The 14,315-nt window shown below is 39.2% G+C and overlaps 1 protein-coding gene across 14 annotated transcripts in view; it reads left to right on the plus strand.

Moving 5' to 3' along the window:
* CLASP2 (cytoplasmic linker associated protein 2) overlaps window positions 1–14,315 on the plus strand; it is a 145,909-nt gene that overhangs the window by 41,400 nt on the left and 90,194 nt on the right. Inside the window, exon 1 of one of the 14 annotated variants that reach the window (XM_041466162.1) lies at window positions 109–210. The exons of the other annotated variants lie outside the window; for them this stretch is intronic. Coding sequence (XP_041322096.1) covers window positions 192–210 — 19 coding nt within the window. The 5' untranslated portion in view covers window positions 109–191. Of the gene's footprint in view, window positions 1–108; window positions 211–14,315 lie in introns of those variants that run through there. 14 annotated transcript variants of the gene reach the window in all.

A 14,315-nucleotide genomic window follows, 5' to 3' on the forward strand; every position in this document is an offset into this window, starting at 1 on the left:
GCGTGACGGCGGGGGCGGAGCGCCCGGGGGGCCGGGCCGGGGCCGGGGCCGGGCCGGCGCGGAGGCTGCCTCGCAAGGCGGGACTGCTATTTTGAAGCGAGGCGGCGGCGGTGGCGGCAGGGAGCCGGCAGGAATCCGGCGGGGATCCGGCCGGGACCCGCCGCGCCCGCCCTCCCGCGGCACCGGCGGGCATGATGGCTGTGGGGGACGGTGAGTGGGGACCGCCGTGCCCTTGGGGACCGGCGCAGGGCTGCGGGGGCTCTCGGCAGCCCGGGCGGGCCGGGGAGGTTGGTATGGCAGGTTGGCGTCTTGGGCTGACGGGCTTGGCTTCCGCCCGAGCCGGGCGCTGGCCGGTGGATGCTACGTGCAGCAGCCGGAGGGTACCGGCGCACCGAGCGTGGCAGCTGCAGCCCTTCTTGGAATTTTACCCGTGCCCGGGTTTCTGGGATGGCCCGCGATCTCAATTATTTACTACTCTGGCTGATTCCTCTGTGCATTTTTATGTTGGCGTTGTGTTTACCCCTGCTGTCTCGGTGTTACTTGTGTTGGCCACCTCTGCAAGATAAGGCAGAATTTACTATGCTTTGTAAACAAGCGGATGTTAACCTGCCCTGTTGTGTGAATAAATTCATACTTATTCAGCATAGCCATAAAAGAAGAGCCTTGCTGCTAGAGGTGGGGATGTATATTTAATAAAGACATGGGATGTTACTACGTTTCCTTCACTGCACAGTGTATTGTTACACAAACCAATGGAAAGTAGGTCAGTAAAGCAATACAGACTATTTGGTTGTGTTTTCGTTAAAAACTAGACATATGTTTTATCTTTAGGACGCCTCTGGTGTTTGCGTGTCAGCCAGGTTCTCTGAGCTTAATACCATGATGACTTTCTATATATGCATTATTATTTTTAGAGAGACTTGAGGCACATTCATTGGACTTGCAGCAAGTTTAGGGATGGGGTAGGATGGCTGTGCTTTCACAAGTGACAATATATGCAGATTTACATAAAAAGATGGTTTATAAAGATCACAGATTAAGATTAAATCTTTTATCTGAATTTGCTGAAACAATAGTTGTAAGAGTCCTGAGAGAGACCCTTTATTGAGGTGACCTGAAATGTGTGTTTTTCACTTAGTTCTTTCATATCAGAGACGGAAAGAGAATATGAGTGTGACCAGAGCACAGAGAAATTATGTCTGGACTGCACAGTCTAAAAAAAAATATGGGCAGTTCTCTGATGTTTGTATTTTTGTCATTTGCAAGGTGCAGGGGAAATCATGGTCTTTGTAGAACTGAATATGAACCAAGCTCACTCTTGCTGAGATTTTTTTTTTTTTTTTTTTTTTCTTGGAAATGTTTTTCTTCATCTTTGTTTCCTTCCTGTGAGGCAACACAGTTCTCCATGGTGTAAACATGAATTGTGGTAACTTGCAGATTAAGAATACAAGTTGTAGCATGTTAAGAAATAACTGCATTCTCTAGGCAAAGCTGTAGGATTTTTGTCGTTCTGTAATGGTCGAGGTTTATAAAGTGAGGGTGGTTGTGGAGCTCTCTTCTGTATAATTTAATTCGTCATTAACAAAGGCACTAAGAACAAAGTACTGTTCAGGCAGTCAGCTGACATTCTGTGTAGGAGCTTTGAGCAATAATGCCAGATACAATTAACAGTGTGTAGGATGATTATGTAGCTGTTGGTCTCTCTTAAAACTACTGCTTACCACATTTGCAAGGAATTCAGTCTTCTGATGTTGTATTATAAAACTGCAAGGGAAAACAAAATCTTAGTTACTGTTAAGAAAACTTCTTAATATTTTTTTCTAAATTTAATGATGGTTTGGCTGTGGTCTTTTGTTTTGCAAATATTCTGTATATCCTCCTAACAGATGCAACATAGAAGAAAATGTTTTATGGTTAGTGATTCTGCAGCCTTTGAGAAATGTCTTTTCTCGGCAAAATGTCACTTTGTTGTGGCCAGTATGTATGTTTAACTTAATATTTGTGAGACTAGGCTGAAGGCATTGTGCAGATACTCCAGAGAGCAGATTTTTTGACTTGTTTTGTTTGGTTTGCTCGCCTTATCAGCCTGGATGTATTACAGAATTGCAGAATATATTAGGAAATGCTATTTAGAAGTGGTAATGTCAATTTTTTCTTGAATGCAAGACGTTGGCTTATTGGAACTTTCTGGAAATTTTTTTCCAGTTTTCTTGAGCACAAGCAGAAATGTAAATAAAATGTGATGCTTAGCAGTTGAATCTTAATCTGATTTCTCAAGTGAAGATTAAAGGGAAGAACCAGATTTTCTGTTTGCCCCCATGTTAACTGTCTCAAGCTCTCCAAGCTATTGTTGGAAGAATGTGGAGGGGGAAAAATATAATCCTGTGCTTGTGGCCCAGCAAACAAATGGACCGTAACTTCTACTGTAGTGCATGCATGCCAGTGGGAAAGCATGCGCTGCCTCGGTCTTAAAGGCATTTCACATGCTTGTGTGAGTGGAGGTCTGTGATTGCCATGCAAGTTGTGGAGGCTGCTGAGGAAAAGCAGCCAGGAACTGTTCCTTGCTCTGGTTTCCTTGTTCCTTGGGGAGGATAATGCATCTCTGCCATTATCCTTTGGTAACCAGATTAGGCTGCTGTGAGGAGGTGGCGAACAGAATCACCGTGTGCACATTGCATTTGCGTTCTCTCCAGGGTTTGTAGTTCAGCAGCTTCCACTGGTGTTTCCTCATCTTTTTGGCAGTCTATGGCTATGTTACCCTGTGATTGGTAGGTGAGGAACTGCCTTGATCCCAGTTGAGCAAGGTAATTAGGATAAAGACAAAATTATCTGCCTAAAACTACAAATGGCCTTACAGGGAAGATCAGACATAGGTTTTCTTAAGATGTACTAAACATATTGCAGTACCAGACATAAGGTATTTGAGGGCTATCTAAAAGCATATAATCAGCTTTGTAAGAGGACATATTTGGTACACACATTTGTTGCACTAGTGTATGTAGGTATACTGTTTTGTATCATATAGTGAATAAGCACTTCTTCATTTATTAGTGTATTTTTATGTAAATGGCATATAATGTATTGATGTTTCATGACTTAAAGCACTTTCCAGATTTTAAATGATAAAGCATATGTGACTGGTTTATGAAGAGAAATTATCCTTCTCTCTTACTGCATATGCATATCAAATTTTGTGTTTTGTCTTCTTTCAAAATACTTGATTAATGTATGCATGGTCCTAAAGCATGAGAACAATTATCTTCCATTCGCTGATGTTCTTCTGAGGGAAGGCTGTCTTCCTAAGTCTTTAATCTGATTAACTAGTTTCTGTGAAGTGGGTGCTGTACAGCTTTAATATTTTACTTTTGACTGAAAAAGGGATTGGACATATTAAAGGTACAGAAGTTACATTGATGTTTGAGATATTAGCTTGATTTAAAATATATATGTTATTTTAGTACATGTGGATTTCTGAGGTGTATTTCTGATTTTACTTATCCACTGGTAGGAGACCTTTTTAAACCAACAGAGTCCTGTGAATGATGATAATAAAGCAGTTGCTACACTGGCCTAGAAATTGGTCAGGCTGTGACTGTGGTACTTTGTACCATTCAGAGCCATCTCCTGGGTGTGGGAATATAAGGAGTAGCAGAAGTTTTTGTGTGGGATAGAAGTGTATCACTTGCTCCCTTTTCTGTTCTTGTTTGGGCCTGTGTTTTCTTTACCACGCTGACCACACGTGCAGTGGCTCCTTTTCCTGTAGTTGCTCCCCACCACTCCTCCTCCGTTATTAGTGGTTGGTGGGCACATGGTTTGGGACATGGCTGTGCCTGAGAGAGCAAGGACAGATACCGTGAGCTGGAATGGGATTCCTGTTCCGAACCAGTGCAAAGCTTCTTTGCACAGCAAGGTCATATGCTACTGCCGGTGATTAACATAGATTCTGAGCTGTGTTTTGTCTATGGAGTGCAAGTACTGTTGCTAATAGCAGTAAAAGAACAGTGGGAAAGTGAAGCGGCTGAGTGGGAGAGGGAGGGAGTGTGTAAACAAGCCAAAGGCTGTATGAAAAGCTGGAGAGAGAGAACGGATGAATACAGCAAGGTTCAAGACTGATGTGAATAGAAAAAATAATTCAAGGAAGAATTCAAGGTGCAACTCAGAGCATTTTTATTTAAAAAACAGAGCTGCAAACATATGACAGACGCAGTTGCTTTCTCAAAACCAGCATAGCTTCTAGAATGATAAGTGCACCTGATTTTCTTTTAATATATTCTAGGGTAATAACTACAAGTTTTGTCTTCCTGTTTCTAAATGACATTTTCAAAATGTCAGGGAACTTTGTGGATTGTGGTGGTGGTTGTTGTTTTCATTAAACATGAAACATGAGTTCACTAAAAAGATTTCCACATATGTTTAATCGATCATCAAAAAGTGTCGGTTATCTGGAGTGCTGGAGTCAGTTTTTATTAGCTTTTAAGAACAAGTCACATAGTAAAAAAAATTCTTTTGGTGTTTTCCATTCTATCTGCATGTTTTTGTTTATTTCAGACTATTGGTAATATTACATAGTTTTTGGTTGTTTGGTGGGGGGTTGTTTATTGTTATTATTTTTTAAAGTACATTTTGGAAAAAAAAAAAAAATAAAAAACCGCATTAGAATTGTGAACAGCCACAGGAGAAATTTAAGGCCTACTAAGGGCTTCCTTTCATAGATGTTGCACAAATCTTCCACTTGACTGATTGGATATTTGCCTTGCAGGGTTTATTTTCATCTTTGTTATCTATGAAGTACCAGAAGTATTTCCTTACTGTTACATGTTATTTTTAATAAATACTGATGAGCAAGTAAGCAACATTTGGATCATTTCAGTGTCTGAAATACCTTCAGAGGTGAAGGGTCTCCTGTAGTATTGACCTAAATCAGAAATTCCATTCGGTGTATTCTATTTATGCATGCATCTTAGTTTTAAAGACTTGTGGTTTGGATTTTGTGTCTGCTTTCTTTGCCCAGCTTGTTCATCAAAATACACTTTCACAGCAACAGCTGGAAAGAGCAGTTGATAACTTGGAAGTGCCTTTTGAAAACCAGCTGTGTATGTAGACTCTTACAAGAAGTAACTACAATTTAAAACTCACAGGAATTTCCCAGCTATACGGAGTGTAGACAACAAGATTTTCATGTCTATTTAATTAATGTGAAAATTCTTATGTTCAACTGAGAAACACTTAAAGGCCCTCAAAGTTATGGATAGTTGGAGCCTGAGGAAAGGTGAGAAGGGCTGAAGTTGCAGAGCAAAGCTCTTAAGAGCCTGCAGAAAAACATTACTTTCTTCAATTGAGGTATTTTTGCTTTCATCACATCAGGAGCTGCATGGTGTTCCATGATTGCCTAAGCAATGAGCATGAGTAGATTTCTATTTGACAAAAAATCCTTTTATCATTATGGATTGTCTTGTTTGTTGACCTGATAAAAGTCCTTTGGTCAATGAACTTACACAGCGTGAGGTTTGCTATTGAACTTAAAGGTCAAACTTTCTACATTTCTCTGTAGGTTGTTTTTGTTTAAAATTTCTTAGCATTGTCGAGTCCATTTTTACAAACTCATTAGAAACACTGTGAGAAACAGTCTCTGTATATTATTTGGGGGTTGGATCATGTTCCCACAAAATTAGAGAAATGGCAGCTACTAAGGCTGCCTAGCCATATACCAAGCACTTGAGATTTTCCTGATCTGGTGTGAGCTTTTTAGCTTCTGGGGTGCTGTTGGATGAGATGCTGGACATGAGTTGGCAATGTGGGCTTGCAGCCCCAAAACCCAGTTCTGTCCTGGGCTGCATCAGAAGCAGAGTAGTTAGCAGGGCAAGGGAGGTGATCTGTTCAGTGAGTTCACAGGAGGCCACAAAGATCATGGGAGGGCTGGGGCACCCCTACTGTGAAGACAGGCTGAAAGAATTGGGATTGTTCAGCCCTGAGCAGAGGAGGCTCCAGGGAGACCTCACAGCACCTTCCTGTACCTAAAGGGGGCCTACAGGAAAGCTGGAGAGGGGTGTTTTACAAAGGCGTGGCGGAATGGCTTTAAGCTGAAAAAGGTATATTTAGACTAGAAATTCTTCACTTGAGGAGGTGAGGCTCTGGAGCAGGCTGCCCGGAGAAGTTGTGAATGCCCCATCCCTGGAGGAATTCACTGCCAGGTTGGGTGGAGCTCTGAGCAACCTGGTCTAGTGAAAGGTGTCCCTGCCCATGGCAGGAGGGTTGGAACTAGACAATCTTTAAGATCCCTTACAACCCAAGCCATTCTATGATTCTATGTTAAGAAGTCTAGTTTGAGGAGAGTTGGGCCTCTTAAAACCACCAGTTTTATTACCCACAAGTGAAGTGGCAGCATTGAGAGTAAAAGAAAGATAATTTGCCATATTTTCTTAATCTCTACTTCTAACTATGTGAGATAGAGGTCAGGTGGATCAGTGAGCTGAAAGGCAATTAACAACTCCTTTCATTCTGTGCTGTGGCATGCATGTTTTTATGTGCAAATGCTAACTTGTAATTCCAAAACTACATGGATGTAAAATGCTGCAGAAAAATAAATCTCTCAATATTTTATCTGCTGTGTGTTCATATTGCACTTTCTGCTTCTAGGGTCTGTGTTTCATTTGTCAATCTGCCTTGCTGTTTTACATTTTCAACATGCAAGTGGAGTTGAACATGCAGAAATTGGCCACACTAAAAACTAATGCAAATGTTAGCTGCTGTCACGATCTCTCTGATGGCAGACTTACATTTGTCACTGTCACGCTCTAATACTAAATCCCAATTTAAGCTCCCTGTTTGTAAACCTTCTCATTGATGTTACATATATCCAGTGCCCCCTCCCTATCACATACACTTGTGATATACAATAAAGATGAATGAACATGGTACTTATGAAGTGCCTCTCTTACCCTTGCTGTGATGTAATTGATAGTTTGAAAATTCAAGTCATTAAGCTCAGGGGCTTCTGTGTCACTGAATTAAGTACTGGAAATGTCCTGAATTGAATAGTTTCTCAATGGATATCAGTTGTTTGGTTGACTTAGCTGCAGATAGGTAAATATGGTGGTTCTTTTTGCTACTTTCTCTACTTATATACATCAATAATGCTAGCTGTATTATTGCAGTTTATGGATAGTGGTTTCTAGATAAAATGTATTTTTGTGATGAATATATTGGTTGTAAAATAGGTCATTAGATTCACTGAAGAAGATGCTAGTGCTGTTGAGAGCTGGATACTTGATGTATAAGCAAAAAGAATTTGTGAAGAAAGAAATCAAATTACTTCTGGAGATGAACTAATAAAGACAGAAATTAAATCAGACCTACTGAGCAAAGACTGGCCGTTGGTTTACAGAATATTTAAAATGCAAATAGTGGAGTTTATACTTCAAGAAGATACTTTAAGTGGCAGCTTTTTTAGAGGGCACCATAAGCAACGGAGTGAAGGGTTTGGCCACAAGTGGGGTCTGAATTCAGGAAGGCTTCAACAGTTAAATAAACCATCACTTTTGATGGAAATTAGGAATCTTTTATGTATAAAGTGGCTAACAGAAATTCACCAGGCATCAAGTAAAAGTTCTGTTAGGGCTTTTTCTTTTTCTTTCTTTTTTTATCACGTTTTAAAGTGAATTACCTGCTTTCATTTTAATCAGTGTCTGGATAGGGGAAACTCTCTGAGGGAATACTCACTCATTTAGCAGAAATCTTGAGTGCTTCAGAGGTTACTGTCTTTCTTAGCTTTAATTCTGGTATTTCCTAAGAGAGCAAAACATTTGTGCTGTGGTAGGCATGTTTTACTTCGTGCTAAAAGAGAGGAGTATCCCATCAGTTTCTGTGTTACAGTTAGTGATTCAACCTGTGTGTTTAAAATGCCAAAAACTTTCAGTCTTTGATTTCTTCTGCAAGGCAAGTCTGTGTCCTTCCTACACCTTTTTTGCCCTCCCCCTGCCTAAAAGGCAGCTGACTTGTTAATGCTGGACATAGTGCAGTGTGGTCTAAATAGCATGGCCTAGAGCAATAACACAGTACAGATGTTGAAAAACAATAATGTTACGTAGTTTTATTTTCAGCCTTGCTGTTTAGTCTTGAATTCTATTTTAGATGTTGGCCTTGTCATGAATTCTGGAGAACCTCATTATCTTTCTCTTCTCCTTTTACTGAGAAAGTGGTGCTTTGTTTGTGAATAGGTTGTAGACTATTAAGTGTTGATTCAGAAGGCCATTGAATGTGCCTCAGGAAGGATGTCAAGAAAGTGAAATTGATGATTTTTAAAGCACACTGATACTGACTGTATCTTCAGTTTTCAGTAAGTTTGCTGGGAAATGTTCAGTAACGTTTGGGAAATGTTACACATTTGGACAAAAGTCCAATTGCAAGAATTTAGAAAGGACTAAGTGATTTATTAATTAATTTAAACATGTGGACTATGGTAATTTCACAGATATTGTAAAAATGTAAAATATGGCAAGATTTGCAGAAACTGTCTTTAATAGGTAAAAATTAGAAAAGTGCTTGGGTTTACAGGGGATATTCTGGAGCTAGAAATGGGAATGAAGATTTACTTGGGAGCAAAATTAGCTCAGTTGCTTATTTGAGCTTATTGCAGCTTTATTTGAAACCTGTAGTTAAGTCTTGTCTTTTATCCAGACAGTAGTAATATAAACTGTAAGACTAACTTTTCTTTGGAATTAGGAAAATAATACTGGGGATATGTTAATTTTTTTTTAATTAATCTTTTTGTAACATAGTCCTTCATGAAACTGTGGAGCAGAATAGATAAACTACTAATGTCATTAGAATAGGCCCATATTAAATGTGGATAATTATTGTGACATGTACCATTGCCACTCCTAAATATTTCTTTTTTAAATGTTTGTTAGGCCTAGTATTTTCTTCCTCATTTTCCTTCTTTTATGTTGTCCTATTGGTTGAGGATCATATTTTAAAAGAGATCAAATGCGTACAACAGAACAAAAAAAACCCCAAAAGCAGATGTGAGCCTCTTTCAGTGCTGTAACTGATCAATGGACTGTAGGAGAGCTTTGCTTGTTGAAAAATTAAGGAACTTTATTAAAATTTGAGATCAGAGCAACAGCAAAATTTAACTGATAAGTATTTGCCTTATTCCTATTACTGACTCTTGCTCCCCTTACTTGCTGCCTTTTTGGTTCTTGGTTGGGGTTTTTTTTGGTTTTTTTTTTTTTTTTTTTGAAGACACTGGAACTGCCTGAAAAAATAGCATGTGAAAGAATATGTTTGGTTGAAGAACTCTGGGGGTTTTTTGTACAAAGTTTTGTTGTTCTTCAAACACTGTTCTCATTGGTATTTTTTTTATCTCGTCTATACCCTGTGAGGTTACTGCAGAAGGAGGAGTCTCTTCTGGTAGGAGTTTGAGATTTTGTTGGTAAGCATCAGCATGTGTTGCACAGAAGAGACCCATTTGCCAGCACTGTCATTGGTGCAGTTGCTTCCTTCAGGAAGGCAAAGAGGAGCAAAGGGGGTAACACGAAGTAAAATCTGTCAGTATGTGGCCTCACGTTACTTCTGTGCCTCCACTACTGTCCCAAGGAGTGCCGTGCTCCATCACTGTGGGAAGCAGGCTTTTGTTTGGGCATGAGGATTTGTCTCCCAATGGTTTAGGATCCCAAGACCTGCTGTGGCACGGGGAGGATGCCAAGTAATGATGCTTTTATGACAGATCTGAAGATTCTTAAGTGCAATTCATCTGTCCAGCCATAGGTGTGTGGTGCCACTCCGGGTGCCTTGCACTATCCTCAGTAGCCACACAGAGCGACCGGGTGTGACACAAGAACTGCAAGAGATCTGTGGCCTTCTGGAATGTCAGCTGGCTGCCAGACAGGATGCTCAGGACTGTCTAAACTGGTTTTAGATGACTGTGCTTAGGCAAATGAATCCTGTCCTTTGTGTCAGGACAAGCAGATTTGGACTGTATGGAATGCCTGATGTGTAAGCGATAAAGTTCTCACTAAATGATGCGGGGCATTGGCTTGAAGTATGGATTAGAGGGATCAGCTAACCTGATGCATGTGTAGTGCTTGCGGCTTCATTTTCATGCTTGACAGAAGTTGTTGTAGGCCGCACCAGTTCATCTGGAATTGAGCTAATGATCCAGTCCCAGATGTTCCAAGTAATTGATGCAGTCTGTGTTTGTAAGTCACTGAAGGGAGACTGCCAGTGAGTGTCTTGGTAGGCACAGAAAGGGGGAGTGACTAGGAAATTTAAAAGAGTTCATCTACTTGGGGTTTTTTTGCTTAGGCAGGATTTTGCAGCCGTCCTCATAAATATTTTGTGGTGTGAAAGAGGAAGTGTTAACAGTAGGTAAAAACCAGTATTTGTTAGTAAAGCTTATCATGATCAGTTATTGAAGTAAAATTGATACAAATGTTTTGAGCAGTCAGTTTAAAAGCAGTTTTATTAAATACGTAAATATTAAGTATACTGTGTTCTCTAGTTTGACTCTTGTCAATCTACAGTAAAATACTGCAAGTTGGTATTTACAGCCCTAGTTGTGTTAGATATGTAATATGTTGCTACTGAAAATAGTATCCAGATTTGCCTTTATTGCCAGCTTTAGTTAAGTATTACTGCAGGGGATCAATTTTTTTTGCCCTCATGTCACTTGAGGATCTACTTTAAGTCAGTTAACTTCTGATGTCCTACTGCTGAGTAGCACAGGTAGAACATAGATCTTGTATTTGTACTGCTGTGTAGGTGATACTGTGTTTTATTTTTCTGTTATTGACTATGACTTAAAAGTCTTACATAACAATGTCACACTAGTTATACGAATCTTCAGACCAGCTAAGGTGGAGGCTTGAGTTGCAGTAACAACAAATGTATTCTAATGTAATCTTCTTTGAAAATGAAATATTTTTTCTCTCTGGATATGAAAAACTTTAGATTTCTCTCTAGATTCTCCTTGTCATTGTATATATCTTTACATTTACTGGATACATAATTACCTTTAGTGCTGTGTAGGCAAATCACAGTAAGTAGATTGTTCTGGAGTTTAAAATATTGGGAGTGCTAAAATGTTCTTTGAATGTCAAGTTTCATCATAAACATTTATGCTTTGATCTCTCTGAATACTTCAGAAAACATACACTACATTCTTGTGATCTGGCCCCCAAGAGTAATGCTATAAGGAAGATAGCATATATATTTTGTTTATTTTTAGTTCAAATTACGTAGTTTGTTTCTTAAGAATTTTAGTGTTTAATGCTCTGTGATAGTTCAAGTTTTGGTCTGTCTGCATGGACTTAATCTTCATATAACTTTGATAAATCATAAGGTCTGAAAGTGTGATCGACTTTGGGTTCTGATGTGTCCTGCAGGTTGGTTTGGTAGATCTTTTACTGAAAGATTTCTTAGACAACTCTTCAGAGATTTGTAGAAATGCACAGCAGTTCATTGATTGCAGTTCACTTGGTGCATTGTACCTGCAGAGCATCCTCTATGGACAGATCTCTGCTCTCCATTAGAAGAGAAAATTTCTAATGGTCAGATTTTGAATCCTGAGTTCCTAGCTTTGTGAAGGTAAAAAACAACTTTTTCTTGAATTTTTTCTTCCCCTGCCTTGAAGTTGCTCATCTGGAAGAGAGCTTGTACCAGAGTGAAAGCATTTGTTGCTCATCAGGTTTCTTCAGGAGGTTTTGGCAGTACAAGATTCCAGGCTCTTCTCTGTACGGTGTGCTTACTTCCAAAACTCCTTATGCACTGTGGTTTAAAATACTGCATATCAAGTACAAAAACGTGGGATTACACTGAGGCTCAGTGTCTTTATTGTGTTTTGCCTTCAATATGTTCTGTGGGTTGCTAGCAATTCATACAGCTTTTTGTTTTTAGTAACTTGGAGGTTTGTTTTAAAACACTATTTGGATAATGCTTTTTCAGCTGTCAGGTCTATTTACATACCTAAAATTTGATACTCTGAAAGTGTTAAAATGACCTAGAATGAAAATTATCCAGTCATTTTAGAATGAAAAAAGTTTGCATCTATCAGATGGTTTTGTTTCAAAGTGCCAGTTACATTTAGGCTTTTATGACTTCCATTGTAGAGATATATTTTGTTTGTAGGCTGCATAAAACTAACATTAGAGGCGCAGTTTGATACTGAAATACAGTGACCCCCATGCTCTCTGTTGGCTGTCAGGAGCTCCATCCCTGCTCCCTTGGCCAGCCAAAGGCACGTAGTAAAGCCAGATTGAGCAGAACTGCTCCTTGATTATGCCCTGGGGACCAACAGTTACAACTGGAGCTGGGCTTCTCGGTGCTGAAGTACATGGAAATGCTTTTACAGGAGCTACCAGCAAGTGGATCATTGCAGATGAGTGAGAGCACATGGAAGGTGCATTATAGGGGAAGCAGGTGTAATGCTCTGTTTTCATGAAGTGCTCTAAATACAGACTTCAGGTTTTGGATCTTCATGGTGTAAGATTGAAAATGGAATGTCCCTAAAGATCATTCAGGATTTTGATGGTAAATCCTAGGGAAATAAACGAGTAAAGGCCTGAACGTGTGGGGAAAACCTCTGGTTTCTTTAAAAGACAGTGTGAAGTTTTCCTGCTTATGTTTATTTAAAAAATAAACAAATCCAGAACAAAAGAGGCTCAGCTGCATTATCACTTTAGCGTTAATAGAATTCAAACAGATCTTTTTCAGCCATTAATTTTACACGGTTATGGTACTGTGCTGTAATTTTGGAACACTTCAAGTAACTGCACAGCAATTTTTAATTTATTTTAACATAAACCATGAAAAGTCTGGTTAAGAACACCCATGTATCAGTGGCTTAAATCAGTTCTGTGTATCTTAAAAAAAATAGACATTTATTTTAAAAAGATGAGTTTCGTGTGGACTGAAAAACTGTATAAACTATTTCATAGTGTAGATTTTTAATCCAGTGTTAAGAATTGTTTAAATGTATGAAAAAAAAAACATTCTTTAGCTAGGCAAAGTAATTTGACAATATTACCAAGAACATTATTTCATGTATCCTCTAATATACACAGCACGTCAGTAGGTTGAAGCATTTGCTTTTGCATTTTTTTTTCTGGAATTCTGTTTGCACATTGTGGGGTTGAGCAATAATTTCTAAAATTACCCAGTTTTGATACTCCTTCATAATGAATTGTTTGGTAAAAATAAAATTATTTTGTCTAAGTCACTGGTTCCCAAAGTACACAGTTGTTTGGGGTTGTCTAGATTTTTCTTGATTAGGAGTTGTTGCATAAATGAGCAAATGCTCACTTTCTGGTTTTAGGATTGTATTGCAAATAACGTTATTGTTTCAAAGGCTTGTGCAATATTTGCATATCAGTGCTGCATTGTGTTGGGTAGTAGCATGAGTGTCTTGCTTATTTCTTCATCAGATTTGAAAGTGCAGCGGCAGAACCATTTTTATTTGCAAAGCCTGTTTTCACTTTTGGTCTGTTTTCATGATTCCATAGTCATGTCAGTGTTGATCTGATCATGCTGTTCAAAAATCTGCAAGATATTTCTAATTTGAAGTTACCTGTAATGCTGCAGGTATCCTAGATATTAACCCTTGCCATTTACCCTTCTATGACAGTGTTTAAGTCATTTCACTTAATCTGGCCTTTGTGTTAGTGGTTCTCCTTGCTCGAAATCTTGATGTCTGGTTCTATTTAAGATAGTGAGAGTAAAAGCATCAGGATCAAAATGTATTCTGGCTCAGCCCGTATGCTGAGCGGGAGTGCTGTTTCCATGGCAACACACAGGACAGTGAGGGGGAAGGCTGATGCCTTTTCCTCCCATTCGGAGAGTTTACAGATCCAAACAATTACTCTTAGCAAGATTCACTTAAAAATCAGTGTTTATAGCAGAGGGGGAAATAATGTTAATGAAAATTGTTAATATGCATCCATATTCTTGTGATGGTTTGTTTCTTTGATCATGGAGATTCATTAGTGCAAAACACAGCTTTTGGCAAATGCAAGAAAAATGTGCTAACTATAGCAGCAGTGATCTTGGACACGTTAAATGCAGGGTGCTCTGACGTTCGATGGTGCTGCCAGTGCTGCTGGACAGAACATTGCTATACCCTTTAATGTAAGCTGCCTTCCTCTGGGAGGCTGCATTGTTAAATATAGTTGACATTTCCCTAGGAGCAAGTTCTGAATAAGCAAAGGGTAAACAGTTAACCATTCCAGAGATGATGAAGTTTTGCAATTAATTTTTTGTTGCTGTTGTTGTTTTTTTTACAAATGGCAGGTTTTGGAGCAGGTAGTATGCTAAATTAGTAT

Source organism: Pyrgilauda ruficollis, unplaced genomic scaffold, assembly GCF_017590135.1.
Source record: "Pyrgilauda ruficollis isolate IOZ18807 unplaced genomic scaffold, ASM1759013v1 scaffold2, whole genome shotgun sequence".
Classification (NCBI taxonomy): Eukaryota; Metazoa; Chordata; class Aves; order Passeriformes; family Passeridae; genus Pyrgilauda; species Pyrgilauda ruficollis.